The sequence below is a fragment of the Chinchilla lanigera genome, unplaced genomic scaffold, assembly GCF_000276665.1.
Source record: "Chinchilla lanigera isolate Chin_1 unplaced genomic scaffold, ChiLan1.0 scaffold00012, whole genome shotgun sequence".
In the NCBI taxonomy this organism is placed as follows: domain Eukaryota; kingdom Metazoa; phylum Chordata; class Mammalia; order Rodentia; family Chinchillidae; genus Chinchilla; species Chinchilla lanigera.
Window position 1 is genome coordinate 30,635,791 of NW_004955413.1, and position 15,437 is coordinate 30,651,227.

Genomic DNA, 15,437 nt, shown 5'->3' on the forward strand with positions numbered 1-15,437 from the left:
AACGCACACAGCCATTGCGGGGGGAGGAGCGCTGCCCCATTCCCCACTCAGGGTGGGGAAGTCCGTGAGAGCAGAGAGAGGTCGGCAGGTGTGCTGGCCCTGGCCGCTGGCTGCAGAGGGGACAGGCTCTGCGTCACCGTGAGGCCACATGCCTGCATTTCCTCTCCCAGGAAGCATGTTTCCATTGCTGGGGCTCCTGGTGGCCCCCACCTGCCCTCCAGGCTGATTCCAGACCCCGACTTCCTCGGCCCAGATAGCCTGTTGTGTTTTATTCACATGGACTCATGCTTTGTGATTTATTAACATGCATTTGCAGTGTATTTAATGAAGGTGACTTGACGGTCCATAGTATTTCATGAACACATACTCATGCCCTGTATTAGTGTGTTATCTTGTCAGCGTGTCATGGTGCCTACACAGGTGAGCAGTGTGATGCCTGGGGTGAGCAGTGTGATGCCTGGGCTTGCGCATGGCCTGCCCTGACCGAGTCAGGGTGATTCCTGCTGCGGGGTGGGAGCCAGCGAGCTCTGCTCCTGTGTTTTCCTGATGTGTGTTGGGTTGTGGCGTGTTCTTGTCCCCCTGCCGTGCAGACCCAGGACTCCTGCCTTCCATTCAGCTGTCTTACCCACCACTCCTCACTTCCTCCAGGGCTTGATCCTGTCTCTCCTTCCCGGGGAGACCTTCCAGGGGCACCCCAGCCACGGGCCCTGGGTCGTTCTCAGGCTCCTCCCCAACGGGGTGCCTCGAGCCCGCCAGATGCAGCCTCCATCCGCTGCAGCACCCCAGAGCCAGCCTTCCGGGAGGCGCTGACTCTGTGGGTGTCCTGCCTAGGTGTCCCGTGGACCTGGTGTCTGGATAAAATGCTCGCTTTCAGCTTTGCGCCCCTGTGGAGCACAGTAAAGAGATCCTCGTCCTTGCTTTCCCCCGGATTTTGTCCCAGCTGTGGAAGGGGAGCCCCAGTTAGCAGTTCCTTCTGCAGTGTGTACCCCAGAGGAGGGGCCTGAGGGGCTGCCGCCACCCAGCTGGGGCAGATGGGGACAACATACGCGGGGCACGGAGTGGGACCTCGCTCGGTTTCGGAGTTGGAGGGGGCAGCACGAGCGTCACCTCTGTGTCTCCCGCAGAGGAGGAGCTCCGGAAGCTACGGGAGGAGACCAACTCGGAGATGCTGAGGCAGGAGCTGGACCGGGAGCGGCAGCGGCGGATGGAGCTGGAGCAGAAGATGCAGGAGGTGCTGAAGGCCAGGTAATGCACGTCCGCTGTTTGCAGTCTCCGTCGAGCAGTCCCCAAAGCTGGTTTGTCCAGCTCACGGTTCTGAGGGTGCACAGGCCTGGCGAGGGCCTCGCAGAAGATGGCACAGTGTGGGCACATGTGTGGGAGGGAGCAGTGTGGGAGGGCGAGGTCTCATCTCAAGATGCAAGACTGGCAAGGCCAGGAGTGGCCGGGCCTGTCCTGTTGCAGCCGTCTCCAGGGAACCAGCCAGGGTCCACAGCGTCGGGTTAATCCCGCCCCTGGTGACCTGCGACCTCCCACCAGACCCTCCCTACCATAGCCCCTCATCCCTGCCAGACCTCAGGAAGGACTGGCATGCAGTGCGTGGTCCCTTGCGGAACGAGCCACATCATAGGCGTAGCCTGGGGCTGGGAGGCCGGAGCCCAGTCCTGCTTGGGCCCCCACAGTGGGCCTGGCTCCATGAGTGCGGCTCTGTCTTCGCGCTGGGACCAGGCGTCCTGGGAACATCAGCCTGGGCCCGGAGGGCTCCCGGGTGAGGCTCCCTGGCTGAAGTCCTGCCTGAGCCTATGCATGTCTTGGCCTTGGAAGTGGTCGTCTAGGAGGGGTGAGTCTAGCATGAGGTTCCCATCCTGCACCTCGGCCCTGGGCACAGATGGGCGGGGCTGAGACTGAGGGACCCCAGAACCACCTCATGCCCCGTCCTGTGGGGTGCTGGGGGTCCCTTGAGGCCAACGGACCCCCACCTTGCCCGTGTTCTGCCCCCTTCCTACCCCTCCCAGCCCCCTAGGCTGGCTACCCACCCCGGCCTCCCTGCCCCTGTGGCCCCAGACCCCACTGTGAGCCCACCTGCTGTCACACCCTCCTCCCAGCAAGACCCTCTGCCTGGGGTGACAGTGCCACCCCGTGTCTGCAGGGGGCGTTCCCAGGTGCTGTCCGTCCTTCTCCTGTGGGGCTGAGCTGCCTGGGGCAGCATGGCTCCCCTCCCCCACCCTGTACCACCTGCTGAGCCGGCTCGGCCTCTGGGGACAGCAGCAGGAAGCAGGTCACTTCAGAGCTGTGTCCCAGGTTACACGGCAGCGCGCTCTGACCTGGCTCCCGTCCCTCTCAGCACAGCCTGGCTCTCACCTGTGTCCCCAGCCTTCCTGCCTCAACCTCCCTGGCTCCATCCTCACACCACCACCCACCTCTCCTCAGCCGGAGGGAGCAGATCCCAGTTTGGGGCACTGGGTACCACCCTGGGGCCCTGGCCAGGCCCACGTCCATCTGGGTGGAGGCCCCTGCGTGTCTGGTGCTGGACACCCACTCCTGGGCCTGCCGGTCACCACCTGAGGACCGTGCTGGGCAAGGCTGTGCCTTCAGCTGCGCTGTGTCCCCTTTCCCGTCCCCAGGAGCCTCCCACAAGGCCACATGCCCTGCATGGGAGCAGTGACGTGTCAGCCCCCTCTGCCCTGGCTGGGCAGCTGGCCCCTCTCCAGACCGCACGCATGCATGCACGCGTGCACACACGCACACACACGTACGCACGTACGTGCATCACACAACTCACCACACAGCGCCTCCTAGTGCTGACCTCTGTGAATCTGGGTGACGTTAGGGTTCGGTTACTTTCAATTATGCATCAGACATGGTGCGGCAGAGACCTGACCTGCGCCGGGAGGGCCTGGGGATGGACCGGCTCTTGCCTGCCCAGGTGTCAGGGCAAGGTCTCACCCCACGACAACGTTCCCCGGGGAGGCAGTTGTGCTCGTCTGGACGCCGAGCGCCCTCTGGTGGTGCTGGCGCTGCCCGTGTCCTGGCTCCCTCCTCAGCAGAGCCACAGACTCCCTCACAATCCTCCTGCCCCCCAGTCCCCCGGAGTCATCATCTTTCTCCAGGCCCCCTCCACGGGGGCAGTGCCTGGCCCTGAGTCAGTTTTGAGGATACAGAGGGACCAGCTGGGGTGGACAGGAAACGAACAGCTCGGGTGTGACCCAGGAAGTAGAGGCAGAGGGACCTGGGAGCTCTAGGGACGCTGCCTTGCTCCCACGGGGCAGGATTGGGGTCCCTGGGAGGGGAGGGGCAGGGAGGAGCCACCCCCTCCTTCCTCATCAGGGTGCTGGTCTGGGTGTCAGTGGGCCATCAGGGACCCACACACACACTCAGACATGCACACGTCTACAGTCACCACAGGTGTACACACGGTGCGTGAGCACCTGTGAACACATGTGCGCACACAGACACACACACAGGTGCACGCATGGCCCCCACGCGTGGCCCCCACGCACGGTAATTAAGTCACGGGAACCACTCTGGTTTTTCAGTAAAGCCCCGGAGGACCCCTCGCCCTGGGGCCGCTGATCAGTAGACAAAGGTTCCTGCAGCCACGGGCAGAAAGCCACCTGACAACGTCGTCCTTTTGCTTCCAGCCAGGCTGTGCCCCGGCCATACCTGCCATCTGCCCTGAGCCTTCTTGGGGTTCTCTCCTCCCTGTGCCCGCAGCTAGGACGGCTGGCACCAGAGGGCACACAGGGCATTATGTGGGAGGGCCGTGTGCGGGAAGAAGGCAGAGCTGGGTGGCCCTGGTGACCGTCGGGGCGGATGACCTCTGAAGGGGTGACCCCAGGCCCGCGTCGTGCTGTGACCTGGCTGTGGCCTGGACCCTGGACCCTGGATCAGGAGACTTCAGGCCTTACCCAGAGAGCCAGTCGCGTGCAGGGCGGGTCACTTGTGACTGTCTGAAGACTCCTTAGTCAGAAGGGCACAGTCCTTTCTCTGATCCGAGGGAGTGACACGGGGTTGATGTGGCTCTGGGCCTGTGGGGAGCTGCACGGGGCGAGCACGTCCCACATGTCCCTGCCCTGCTCCTCCCTTCAGTCTGGCCTTGTGCTGCCCTCGAACCATCCGAGCCAGCTCCTGCTGTGGCCTGTGGTGGGGGCAGCCCCTTGCTGTGTTCGGTACTAGCGTGAAGAAGTAGTCCCTGCCCTGGACGCCTGCCCCTGGGCTCCCAGTTCTTCCCCTAAGACGGCGCTCATTACCAGCCAAGCGCCCATTGGTCTCCAGCAGGTGCGTGTGCTGGGGACAGTCGCCTGGCCGGTGACCCTGCACTGTTATTCGGGGTGAGGTCATTAGGGCTGAGGTCATGTGCGGCAGGAGCTGGCCTACAAGTGCCCCTGGTGCAATTGCTCCTGCCAGAGCCCTCAGGCTTCTCAGGATGCATCGAGGTCCACCTGCCCAGGCGCAAGGGAGACACAGCCAGGGCCTGGGGCCTCCTGTGCGCCCTGGGCCTTAGCTCCTGTTCCCCAGTGAGTCCCCTTTGGTTGGTTGCTGCAGGCATGGATGGTCGCACACAGCCCCGGTCTGGTCCTGGGGACATGGACATGGGCCCAGTCTGGCCCGTTCCATGACGGGGGCTCTTGCTCAGCGCTCCCCACCCCCGTGTCTTCTCCACTCACAGCTCTGTGAGGCTGCAGCCCGCCCAGGCCCAGCCCTGCCAGCCGCCTGACAGGAGTCCAGGTCATCTTCCTGCCCCCTGCTGTTGCCAGCGTGGCATTTACAGGTCACAGAGGCAGTCCCAAGCCCCAAGTTGTTCCTCACACTGTGGGTGTGTGATTGTGTGATGTGGCCAGAGCAGAGAGCTCCCTATCGTTTGGGTCCCGGGGACCCGGAGCTCTTGGCTGCAGGAGGGGGAGGGGAGAGGGCTGTGTAGATGAAGGCTGTGCAGGAGGGTGCAACTGCAGAGAACCTGCACAGACACCACCAAGGACAGGGCTGGGCCACCCAGAGCTCTACCGCCCGGGGCCTTGCGGCTGAATGGGGGTGATGGTCAGGATCCTGCAGGGGACAGGGACCCTGGAAAGAGGGAGAGCCCGGCAGGCTGCAAGCCTGCGACAGCTGTGATCAGGCTGCAGTGCACTTGGGACAGGAAGCCAGGCCCAGTGGGGACGCAGGGCTTCTTCGTGTGGTACTTGATAGACAGGTGTATGGGGTGTGATCGCGAAATACAGTTAGCGTTTGCATTTTTAAATATGTGTGACAGTGAAAGACACATGGCCATGAATCCCCCTGAAGATCTTCCCCCTCGCTTTGCACACACTTTCTGCAGCAGCCCTGGAGTCCTCTTTCCCCAGTGTCTTTGGTTGCACTGTCCTGGCTGCCTCGATGTCCTGAATCCAATCAAAGCGTTTCCCTTTCGTGGTCATCTTGACTTTGTAGAAGAGCCGGAAGTCAGTGGGGCCAGGTCCGGTGAATGAGGGGGACGAGGGCACCGCGCTCTGTTCTTTCGGGCCTGATTTTCCGCTGAGTGGTGCTGAGCAGCAGCATTCACCGTAGTGTCGACCCCGCCTTGTGCACACACGCCCCATTTCTGATCAGCCCCCTTGTGTTGGAGTGCCGTATCTTTTCGTTGGCAGAGCTGCTCATTTGAGCCCAGTGATGAAGCAGCAGCTGTGTTGAAATCAGCAGGAAAGAAAAACGTCCCGAGTTTGTGTGGCACTGTTGACTGATTGCTGAGAAACAACCTGTGCTGGCGGGGAGTGTGGCTCCGTGTCACCTGGCCACTGTCGTGCCCACGTGTCCAGCCTTGGTGCCTTCCGGACTCCTGAGCGGTGGATCTCCCATGATCCTGCACTTGGTTCCTGCAGGCGCCGGAGCGTGGCACAGTCTGCACCGACAGACACCTTGCCTCTTCTCCCCTCTTTTTAAGAGTCGAGGAGCAGACGGCGCAGGCCCAGCCGCCGCCGAGAGGGCAGAGCCAAGCCAGCAATGGAGCAGGTAGGCCCGTGGGGGCAGTGGGCTCTGCGTCTGTCTGGGGTCCCTCATGCGTCTGGGAGCCTCCTCCCTCCAGAACTGGGTTAGCATCTGTCCCTGAAGCTGGCGTCATCACAGTGAACCGGCATCGGTGGCCAGGCGGGGCCCACCCCGCACGGAGTGCAGGCGCTGTCTCAGTCGCTCTGCGCAGGCCCGGCTCTCCGGGCACGTCGTCCCTGTGAGGGGAAGGCGCCGGCAGTGGGGACTGGTCCCTAGACCCCAGGGAGAGGACAGAGCACTTTTCTCTCCCCTTCTCCCATCCTGCCCTGCGCTGCACCCTTACCCCGCAACCCTCGGCAGCCGTCCGTCAGGAGATGGAGTGTCCGGCGCCCCTCCCCGCATACCGACCCTTCCCCAGGCCCCGCTTGCTTGTGCCGCTGAGCAGGGTGGGACCAGGTCTGAGGTCCTTTCAGTCCTGGGGGCCACAGAGAAGGCCTAGGAGGGAGGCCTGTCCGAGGGGTCCTCCCAGTCCTGGTGGCCATTCTGGAGAGAAAGGTGCACCCCGTCCTCAGGGACAGCTCAGGACGCACCTCTGCAGGCCAGATCTGGGCAGATTGGGCCCCTGAGTCCCCTGCGCCCCACAGCCAGTGGCCCAGGCTTAGGTGTGAAGTCCTTGGCCTGTCACCTCAGCCACCAAACTGAGCAGCGGGAGACCTCCAAGGCCCCTGATGCTGGGTGACAGTGAGGGCGAAGCTGGGGTGGACAGGCATGTCCCTGGGGTCCCCTTGTCTGTCCCGGGCTGAGGTCCGTTCTGAGTGTCGGGCTGGCTCCATCTGTGGCGGGGGTGGGGAGGGAAGAGGTGCCCCTCCTGGGGCAGCCTTCAGGGACCACAGTGTCCGCCCCATGGGAGCCAGGTGGGACCCCAAGCTGGGGATAGACCTACCTGGGCTTTGCATTTTCCGTGGGAATTGGCCCTGCAGGGCCCAGCAGAAAGAGCCTCAGGGTCCTGGTTGGGAGGATGAGGGGGCTCAACCCCACGCTGTTGGAGTGAGCCACAGTCCTGGGCCTGGGGTTAGCAAACCACCCCCATCTGGCTTTACATTTTTAAAATGCTGCTCACACTTTCAGATGGGGGGGTTGGCAGGTGAGCCTGATGGCTCTGAGAGTCCAGGGTCCGTCGGCAGTCCCCTGGGAACCCCTGACCCCCAGTCCTTCGTACGCCTTCACTTGTGCCCCAAGCCCCAGGCTCCTGGGGTCTCCACTGCCCATTGCCCACCTGCCCTGAGCCCGCAGCACACCTGGATGGGTGCTGTTTAATTTTTAATTGACACACAATATTTGTGCCTGTTGACATCACATGGGTGTCTGGTGACCACCTGCCCACCTTCCCACCCCCTTGAATTACGGTGGCTCAGCGCCCCCTGCAGCCCGCCCCAGCCTGCTTTCTGAGAAGCCTGCAGTGGGCACCATGGTGCAGAGGCTGGCAGGGCTCAGGCCTTGCTGTGAGACCCCCCCACCTCAGATCCCGAGACCCCAGAACAACGAGCCAGGCGGACTCCCTACCACCTCTGCCCTCCCTGCAGACCGCCGCGGCCAGGGGCTGTGCTCCCGCGTACAGAAGTGGTTCTACGACAGATTCGGGGAGTACCTGGAGGATTTCCGCTTTCAGCCCGAGGAGAACACGGTGGAGACCGAGGAGCCCCTCAGTGCCCGCAGGTAGGGCGCCAGCCTGGGGCACAGTGGCGGAGGGCCGGCTCAGCGTCAGAGTCTGGTCCCCGCGTCGGAGTCACGTGGGCAGTTGTGCTGAATGCATAGCTGCCACTGGCCCCTGGATGCCCCAGCCTGCTCTCCTGGGGGGTGCGTGGGGCAGGGACCTTGGAGCCGCACCCTGCCCATGCTAGCCTTGTGGTTTGTGATGGGGGTCACCTGTGCTGGGCACAGGAGCGCTGCCCAGGGCCGTCCCATACCAGGCTGACTTAGTGGTTCACACGCCTGGGCTGGCATCCTGTGTCGGATGTGCCCGCCTTCCTATCTTAGGGAGCAGCAGCGGCACCACTCCTGCTACAGTGCCGTCCCCATGTATGACAGTCCAGGTGTCCGGGAGTCCCGGGCACCCAGCGTCCTCCCGTTTTGTGTGTGGCAGTGGGGCGTGGGCCAGGGCTGTGGGTGAGCTAACACTGCCCGTCTCTGCTCTCTCTCAGGTTAACGGAGAACATGAGGCGGCTGAGTAAGCGCAGCCCCTGGCGTGGTGTGGGTGGGCGGGGGACAGAGCCCAGCCTGCAGCATTTGGGGTGAAAAATGCTTTTCAGGCCCCAGGGAATCCCAACACGCCTCTCCCCATCTTTGCCCTTTTGCCCTTTTCCCTGCCCGCTGTGGGCCTGGGTGTGGGGGAGGCGCTTCTCCCCGCGGGGCCGCTCTGGGTGCTGTGCCGGCCACTGCAGTCTGCTCTGTTCCCAGAGCGCGGGGCCAAGCCTGTCACTAACTTCGTGAGGAACCTTTCCGCCTTATCCGACTGGTACTCCGTCTACACCTCCGCCATCGCCTTCACGGTGAGTGGCTCCTCGGGGCGGGGGGACTGTGCCACCCCTCACTGCTCTCGTCCAGGTGGGGCAGCCCCCAGGGGGCAGGACCTAGGGACCCTGTCTTCTGTCAGAGAGTGCACGGAAGTCGCAGGCTCAGAACAGAGGCGAGTGTGGCCCTGGACCCCCGGGTGGGATGTGGTCCCGTGTCCCTGTGTGGCCCCGGCAGTGACCTCAGCCTGCTGGCGTGCTTGCCTTTGGTTCGCCGGAGCCCCAGGTGGGCAGCTGCGCAGCATCTGTCCTCTGGGACCTGAGGCCGTAGGGCCCCGAGAGCCCCACGGGCACATGATGGTGTGCGGGACCCAGCCTGGCCTCTGTGAGCCGCCCATCTGGGGAAGGGAAAGGGGACATTGGGCTGGCGTCAGCGGGAGCCTGGAGGTGGCTCTGCCCAGCGCAGTGGGCCATGTCTGGAGGGGCCTGGTGGCTGTCGCAGGCCTCGGTGCCCACCTGGGAGGTGGCACTGTGCACACTCACTGGGGAAGCTGCGGGTGGGGGCCTTGGCAGCTGCTCTGCTCCGTGAGGCCCCCTGGCCGGGGTCCACACCCCTCACTGCCCTAAGACACGAGCCCCTTGGTTCTGACCCTCTGCACCCGCAGCTCTGGGTCTGTCGTTGTCCAGGGTGTGGGAGCCACAGGGCAGCAGGGACCCCACATGGGCCCACTGCCCTGTGTCCGGTGGCTGCGTGCTCGGGACAGTGGCAGCCTCCATGTGCCACCACCCCGAAGGCGCCTCCCTCTCCACCCCCAGGACAGCCCCTCTCCCGGCCCCTGCACTGCTTCAGGGACCCAACTCCCCGCTGAGCACTGCCTGCCGGTTGGGGACTGGGAGGGACACAGCTGCCCGGCCGGGCTGCCTGACGTGCCCCTCCCCGCAGGTGTACGTGAACGCTGTGTGGCACGGCTGGGCCATTCCCATGTTTCTGTTTCTGGCAATTCTGAGGCTGTCTCTCAATTACCTCATCTCCAAGTAGGTGGCCGGGTCGTGTGGCCCTGTTGCGTTGTTGTCCCGCCATGGGTGACACAGAACGTGCCGCTCACCGGCATCTAGGGCTGGGTGGGGTCCTCCTCAGGCTCTGAGATGGCACCAGCTTCCCTCTCTGCGTTTTGGCGGCCAGCGGCAGAGGCCCAGGCTCCCTGGTGGCCCTTTCCCTGACGGCTGCGGTGCCCGCTATGGACCATCCCTCCCTCGTTACGTTCCCCGGGGTGTGGGTGGGCGGGGGACAGAGCCCAGCCTGCAGCATTTGGGGTGAAAAATGCTTTTCAGGCCCCAGGGAATCCCAAACCTCCTCAGGCTCTGAGATGGCACCAGCTTCCATCTGAAATTTAAGAGTTTAGAGAAATTACTGATACAACAGCAAGAAGGCTCCCAGCCCCAGGGACCTGGGGGTCACTCTGCTGTCCCTGCATAGCCAGAGAGGAAGGGACACTCTCTGGGGTGTGTCTAACCCAGTTGACTGAAGGAACCTCCGAAGGAAGGGTTGAATCTAGGGCCCTAAACATGCTAGGCGAGTGCTCTACCACTATGCTACATCCCCAGCCCTGATGTGTACCCTTGAAGCAGCCAGTAGTCCCTGAGGTGAGGGAGGACCCATGACTGCTTCTGCCCACCAAGTTGTGGCTTCCCTAGCTGGCTGCTGCTACAGAGGAGGGTGACTGGCATGGCCTTGAGGCCTTCGGCAGGGGTTGGGAGCCCTTCTTTCCTGTTCGGCTGGACCACAGGGTGAAGACGCCCCAGCTAGATGTGCTGCCGTGTTGTCCCCAGAACTCAACCACTCACAAGCAACACTGCGGTAAAGGTTGTGGTGCTTTCTCTTTGCCAGGGGCTGGCGGATACAGTGGAGCATTGTGCCAGAAGTGTCCGAAGCCGTGGTGAGTCCTGGGGGGCCAAGGCCCTTCATCTGTCCTGACCAGGTCAGCCCTCCAAACAGATGAGCACCCTGCCCAGAGGGGAGATGCAGAAACAGGCTGACACCCAGCCCTGAGCCCTGGGGCCGTCCAGCCTGCCCTGCCTGCCTGTCCTTTCTCAGCTGCTGTAGCCTCCAGAGCCCATTCTGGGTGGGGACGTCACAAAGGATCAGACTCTGGAGCCTAGCTCTGACCCACTGCCTGGTTTGTCAATAAAGCTTTATTGACATTCAGCCATGCCTGCTCATGCACAGCCTGGTTTGTCAGTAAAGCTTTATTGAAACTCCTCTATGCCTGCTCATTTACACGCTGCCTTTGCAGTGTAGTGGAGAAGCCGTGACAGAGGCGACATGGTCCCAGCCAAACATGCTTACAGAAGTTGGCTCTAGAGGAGGCTCCAACCTGTGGGGCCGAACTACTGGGTGTGGCTAGAGGGAGACGGGGTGCCTCCGTGGCCTGTCTTGAGGAGGGGTCACAGGGAGCAGGCCTGTGTCTGCCCAGCTCTGGGACCCGGAGGCCTCAGGAGGGTCTCACTGAACGAGTGGGGAGATGCATGAGCTCAGACAAGCGGGCCGGCTGGGCTGCAGTTTCGCTGCCTGCCGGGGCCTGACTGGGGACAGGAGGTGAAGGGAGCTGTGGGAGAGGGTTGGGGTGTCTCGGCCCAGCAACGTCCCCTCCCCCCGGGGTCCCCAGAGAGTGTCCCTTCCCCTCTGGCTATGCAGGGACAGCAGAGTGACCCCCAGGTCCCTGGGGCTGGGAGCCTTCTTGCTGTTGTATCAGTAATTTCTCTAAACTGTTAAATTTCAGTGGAAAATTCTCTTTCCCCTTTGACTGAAGGAACCTCCAAAGGAAGACCTGACCGTGTCCGAGAAGTTCCAGCTGGTGCTGGATGTCGCCCAGAAAGCCCAGGTATTGCGTCAGGCTCCGCCAGCCCTGGGGCACAGGGCGGCACACCGCAGCCCCAGGCCAGGCTCCTGCACCATCCGCTGCCGGTGCTTAGCTGGGTATTTCCAGCAACTCTGTGGAGGAGGCCGCGTGGCGGGGCGCCCCCTGCTGGCCAGGCCGGGAGGACGCAGGCCTGTGAGCATGGTCGCCTTGATTTAGACCAGACAGGGCCGGGTGGCCACAGGATTTGCGTTCCTGGCCTGCCCAGCCCCAGGGCCCTCTGGGTGTCCGGTGTGGCCAACAGGCACGCAAGTCTGTGGTCATTCTTCTTCACGCAGAACCTCTTTGGCAAGATGGCGGACATCCTGGAAAAGATCAAGAAGTGAGTGGTCCCCCAGCCCGCCCCCGTGAAAGCGCTGGGCCCCGCCTGACCCCCATCTCCCTTCCAGCCTGTTCATGTGGGTGCAGCCTGAGACCACGCAGAAGCTGTACATCGCGCTGTGGGCCGCCTTCCTGGCCTCCTGCTTCTTCCCCTACCGCCTGGTGGGGCTCACCGTGGGTAAGGGGGCGCCCGGGCTCAGCAGGGCTGGGGCAGGGCGACGGGGCAGAGCACCTGCCGCACATCCGCCGCTGCCCGGCGTGAGGCCGGGCCTTAACTCTCGTCTGGACTTGGGAGAAATGAGGCCCACCAAATTCTAGAGCCGATGACGCTCTTTCTGTCTTCCCTGCCTTTCCTCCCTCCCTCTCTCCCTCCGTATTGGGGCTTGAACCCAGGACCCTCACACTGAGCGACCTCTCCAGCCCTTTTCCCTATTTTTCATTGGGAGACAGTCTCACTAAGTCGCCAGGTCACCCAGGCAGGAAGGAACATACAGAGTGATGAGACAGGAAGCAGCACAGAGACTTGCTATGACCCTCCTGCCTCAGCCTCCCAGAACGCAGGCTCTTGTCACCATACCTATCCCTGAAGATGGTTTCTTAGGTCGAGCGTGACCTTTGCCGGGAAGGGCCCCCAGCTTCCTGCTGTAGGAGGGGGTTGGCCTGTGTGCAAGCAGCGGGCGTCAAGCTTGTGGTGGAGGTGGGGGTCACGGCTGTGGAAACCTGGGTGCCTGGTGTCAGGTGCCTTGAGCCCAGTGGCAGCTGAGGAGTTAGCGAAGGGGCGTGAGGTCAAGGGTCACGTCCACCTAAATCCTCCCTTGCTGGGTTCGTGGTCAGGGACAGTGGGCTTCCCTCCTCTCCTCTCACCACCGGATCAGCGCTCAGTGGGAGGTGGCTGGGCTGCGGGCTCCGGCACGCAGGGGTGTGCTGTGGGAGCCACGGGAGGAGAGAAAGGGGAAAAGGCAACCCGCACATGCACCAGGCTCAGACCTGGTCGCCCACACCGTCCAAGGCGAGCAGAGCCTTGCGGCACGCTTAGAAGGTGGTCAGGGAGACGCGCTGGCCCCCACGAGGTGCTGCCCTGCCCTCCTCCTCCACTCCTTGGCTGGGAGACCCCGAGACTGGGCCTTTGCAGGAGCGGTAGCCTGGAACAGCCGGCCCTGTCCAGAGCTCTGCGGGCTCGTCCTGCGGACCTGTCCTTACTGCCCAGCACGGCTCTGTGCTGCTTCCTTTCTCATCACTGCTCATGTTCCTTTCACACCACTCAGGCTGTTTATCAACTTCCGGGCTCCCAGACTAGCCAGAGCAGGAATGGGTATAGCCTGAGATGGGAGAGGGTGTGGTTTATGGTAGGGGCGGGCTGATCTGGAGAAGTGGGTGTGGCCTGGGAGAAGTGGGCAGGGCCTAGGCAGTCGTGGGTGTGGCCTGAAGTGGGAGAGGGTGTGGCCTATGGTGGGGCGGGCTGATCTGAAGAAGTGGGTGTGGCCTGGGAGGCGTGGCCAGGGTCTTGGCAGGAGAGAGCAGGGCGGTGGCATGGGGCTCTGCAACCCCTTCAAAGGCAGTGCCACGGATGAGCGATGAATAGGCTGCGTGCAGGCAGAGAGTGAGAGACACACTGCGGGCTTTCCCTGACCTGTGGGGCAGGTGATGGTGCCCGGGTCCAGGGCCACAACGTGGGCTTGCAGGGCATCAGTCATTTGGTTCTGGGATGGCAAGGTGTGTGGAGTGTCCTCGCCTGGCCACAGGTCTGTGTGCACAGGACACAGGCGGAGGATTCCAGATTTGGGGGCTGGTGAGCCTCCAGGAAAGCGGGGCTGGGTTGGGATGAGACCCTGGGCGGGGAGTGGGTTCTCAGGTGTGGGAGCCGCTGGCCAGCAGGCTGCACTGGGCTGCAGTTGGGAGGGAGGGGAGACAGGCAGAAGGGAGCCCAGGGTGACCTGCAGGGGGTGTGGGGCAAGCCTAGGGAGGAGGGGCTGCTGGGAGGAGCCTGAGGAGGGTGTTGCATCGGGAGGCTGGGGGTGAGATATCAAGCCCTAAGGAGGGACGGCAGGAGCCGGGGCCTCGGGAGGGCAGGAGGAAGAGGGCTGTGTGCAGACCTGGGGTGGCCTTGCTGAGATTACAAAGGCACAGAGAGGTCACCATAAACCCAGGGTCATCGTCGTCCTCTGGCTGCTGCCTAGGGCCCGTGCAGTGCCTTCCGCGGTGTGCCGGGGCTGGCTGCGGCGGGGGGCTGGATCTGCGTGGGGCTGTGTAGCCCAGGACCCTGGCCGTCAGGACACTGCGTCATCCGCCCTTGGCCGCAGTGCCTGACTGGCCCTCGGTCTCTCCTTGGGCTCTTCCTCCAGTCTGCACTAGGAAACCAGGGCTGGTGGACAGTGTGGCTTTGGGGTGACAGGGCTGTGAGATGCTGTGGGTCTCGTCATCCTTCAGGCCACCTGTCCACTCTGGCCAGAGAAGGGCGTGGCCCAGAGTGGCAGGTCGGGCTCAGGCCCCAAGAGGCTTCTGTGTGCTGCCCTGAGGGGTGGCAGCTTGTGGTGTTCCATGGTCGCCTTTGTTTTTAAGATGGTTTCTGTTTTGATCTGAGCCTGCCTGGGTCCTTGCCCAGTGCCGACCCCACCAGGGCACGCGCCCGTCCCAGGCTGGGGTTAGGGTCCCTCGGCGGTGCCAGCCCCGCCTGCCCTGTGGGTTTGGGGTGCCCTCAGAGGCAGGTGCTGGAGCAGAGGGCCTGAGCGATGGTCAGAGTGGATGGACCCTTCTTGGGCCGCAGAGCGAGGGCCCGATGACCCTCCCTCCCCTTGCAGGGCTCTACGCAGGCATCAAGTTCTTCCTCATCGATTTCATCTTCAAGCGCTGCCCGCGGCTGCGAGCCAAGTACGACACGCCCTACATCATCTGGAGGAGCCTCCCCACCGACCCCCAGCTGAAGGAGCGCGCGGGGGCGTCCGTGTCGAGAAGGGTGAGCACCACGTGGCCCCAGCCGCGGGCTCCTTGTGCTGTGCTCATTCGCAGGCCCGTGCCTTCTCAGAGACAGCACGGCCCGCGCCCCTCTCACGGACTCTCCTGCGTCGCCATCTGCTGGGCCCCCGCCTGAAGCCCTCGGGCACCCTCTCGAAGAGGCCTGCTGATGCCCTGAGCCCCACGGAGGGCAGCCATGGTGGCGGTGTGGCCGTGCCCGCTGAGAGCCAGCAGCTGGCACGGGAGGCCCTGAGAGTGACGCCCCATGAGCACGAGCGCCGTCCTTAATGGTGGCCCTTGGGGATCAAGGCCAGATAGCACATAGCACGTGGTTGGGCCTAGAGGGCCTACTTTGGGGTTCCTTAGGTGAGCGTCAAAGGTCCCAGCCCAGCACCCCCATCGGGGAAGTCTCAGAGGACTTCCCAGAGGAGGGTCCTGTGGGAATACATCTTCATGGGCCTGTCCTAAGGAGGTGTCCCCCCGCCCAGTGACCCCTTGATGCCCCTGTCAGTGGAACAAACCTCTGGGTCAGGTGTGGGACACTCAGGTTCCTAGACCACAAAGCTTTTGGGAACCATGAGACCGCCCTGCCAGGAGCAGCTCCCAGGGCCAGCCCTGGGCTCTGATCCTGCAGGTGGCATCACCCTGGGGTGCATAGAGGTGGGCAGCCCAGGCCCTTGGTCCCGGGATCTGGGTGGGGACCTTCCTAGGGCTCAGGAGAGCACGGGGAGCGAGCGCAGGGCTGCGACCTTCTGGGGTGGAGGCTGCGCACCCCGAC

General features: G+C 63.4%; 1 protein-coding gene across 2 annotated transcripts in view; it reads left to right on the plus strand.

The window, feature by feature from the left end:
- Window positions 1-15,437, plus strand: part of Gramd4 (GRAM domain containing 4) — a 53,121-nt gene that overhangs the window by 31,971 nt on the left and 5,713 nt on the right. For both annotated transcript variants that reach the window (XM_005379513.2, XM_005379514.2), the window contains exons 4-14: window positions 1,125-1,245; window positions 5,915-5,982; window positions 7,542-7,674; window positions 8,160-8,185; window positions 8,416-8,507; window positions 9,412-9,503; window positions 10,357-10,405; window positions 11,279-11,350; window positions 11,665-11,708; window positions 11,776-11,885; window positions 14,506-14,660. In XM_005379513.2, coding sequence (XP_005379570.1) covers window positions 1,125-1,245; window positions 5,915-5,982; window positions 7,542-7,674; window positions 8,160-8,185; window positions 8,416-8,507; window positions 9,412-9,503; window positions 10,357-10,405; window positions 11,279-11,350; window positions 11,665-11,708; window positions 11,776-11,885; window positions 14,506-14,660 — 962 coding nt within the window. The remainder of the gene's footprint in view (window positions 1-1,124; window positions 1,246-5,914; window positions 5,983-7,541; window positions 7,675-8,159; window positions 8,186-8,415; window positions 8,508-9,411; window positions 9,504-10,356; window positions 10,406-11,278; window positions 11,351-11,664; window positions 11,709-11,775; window positions 11,886-14,505; window positions 14,661-15,437) is intronic.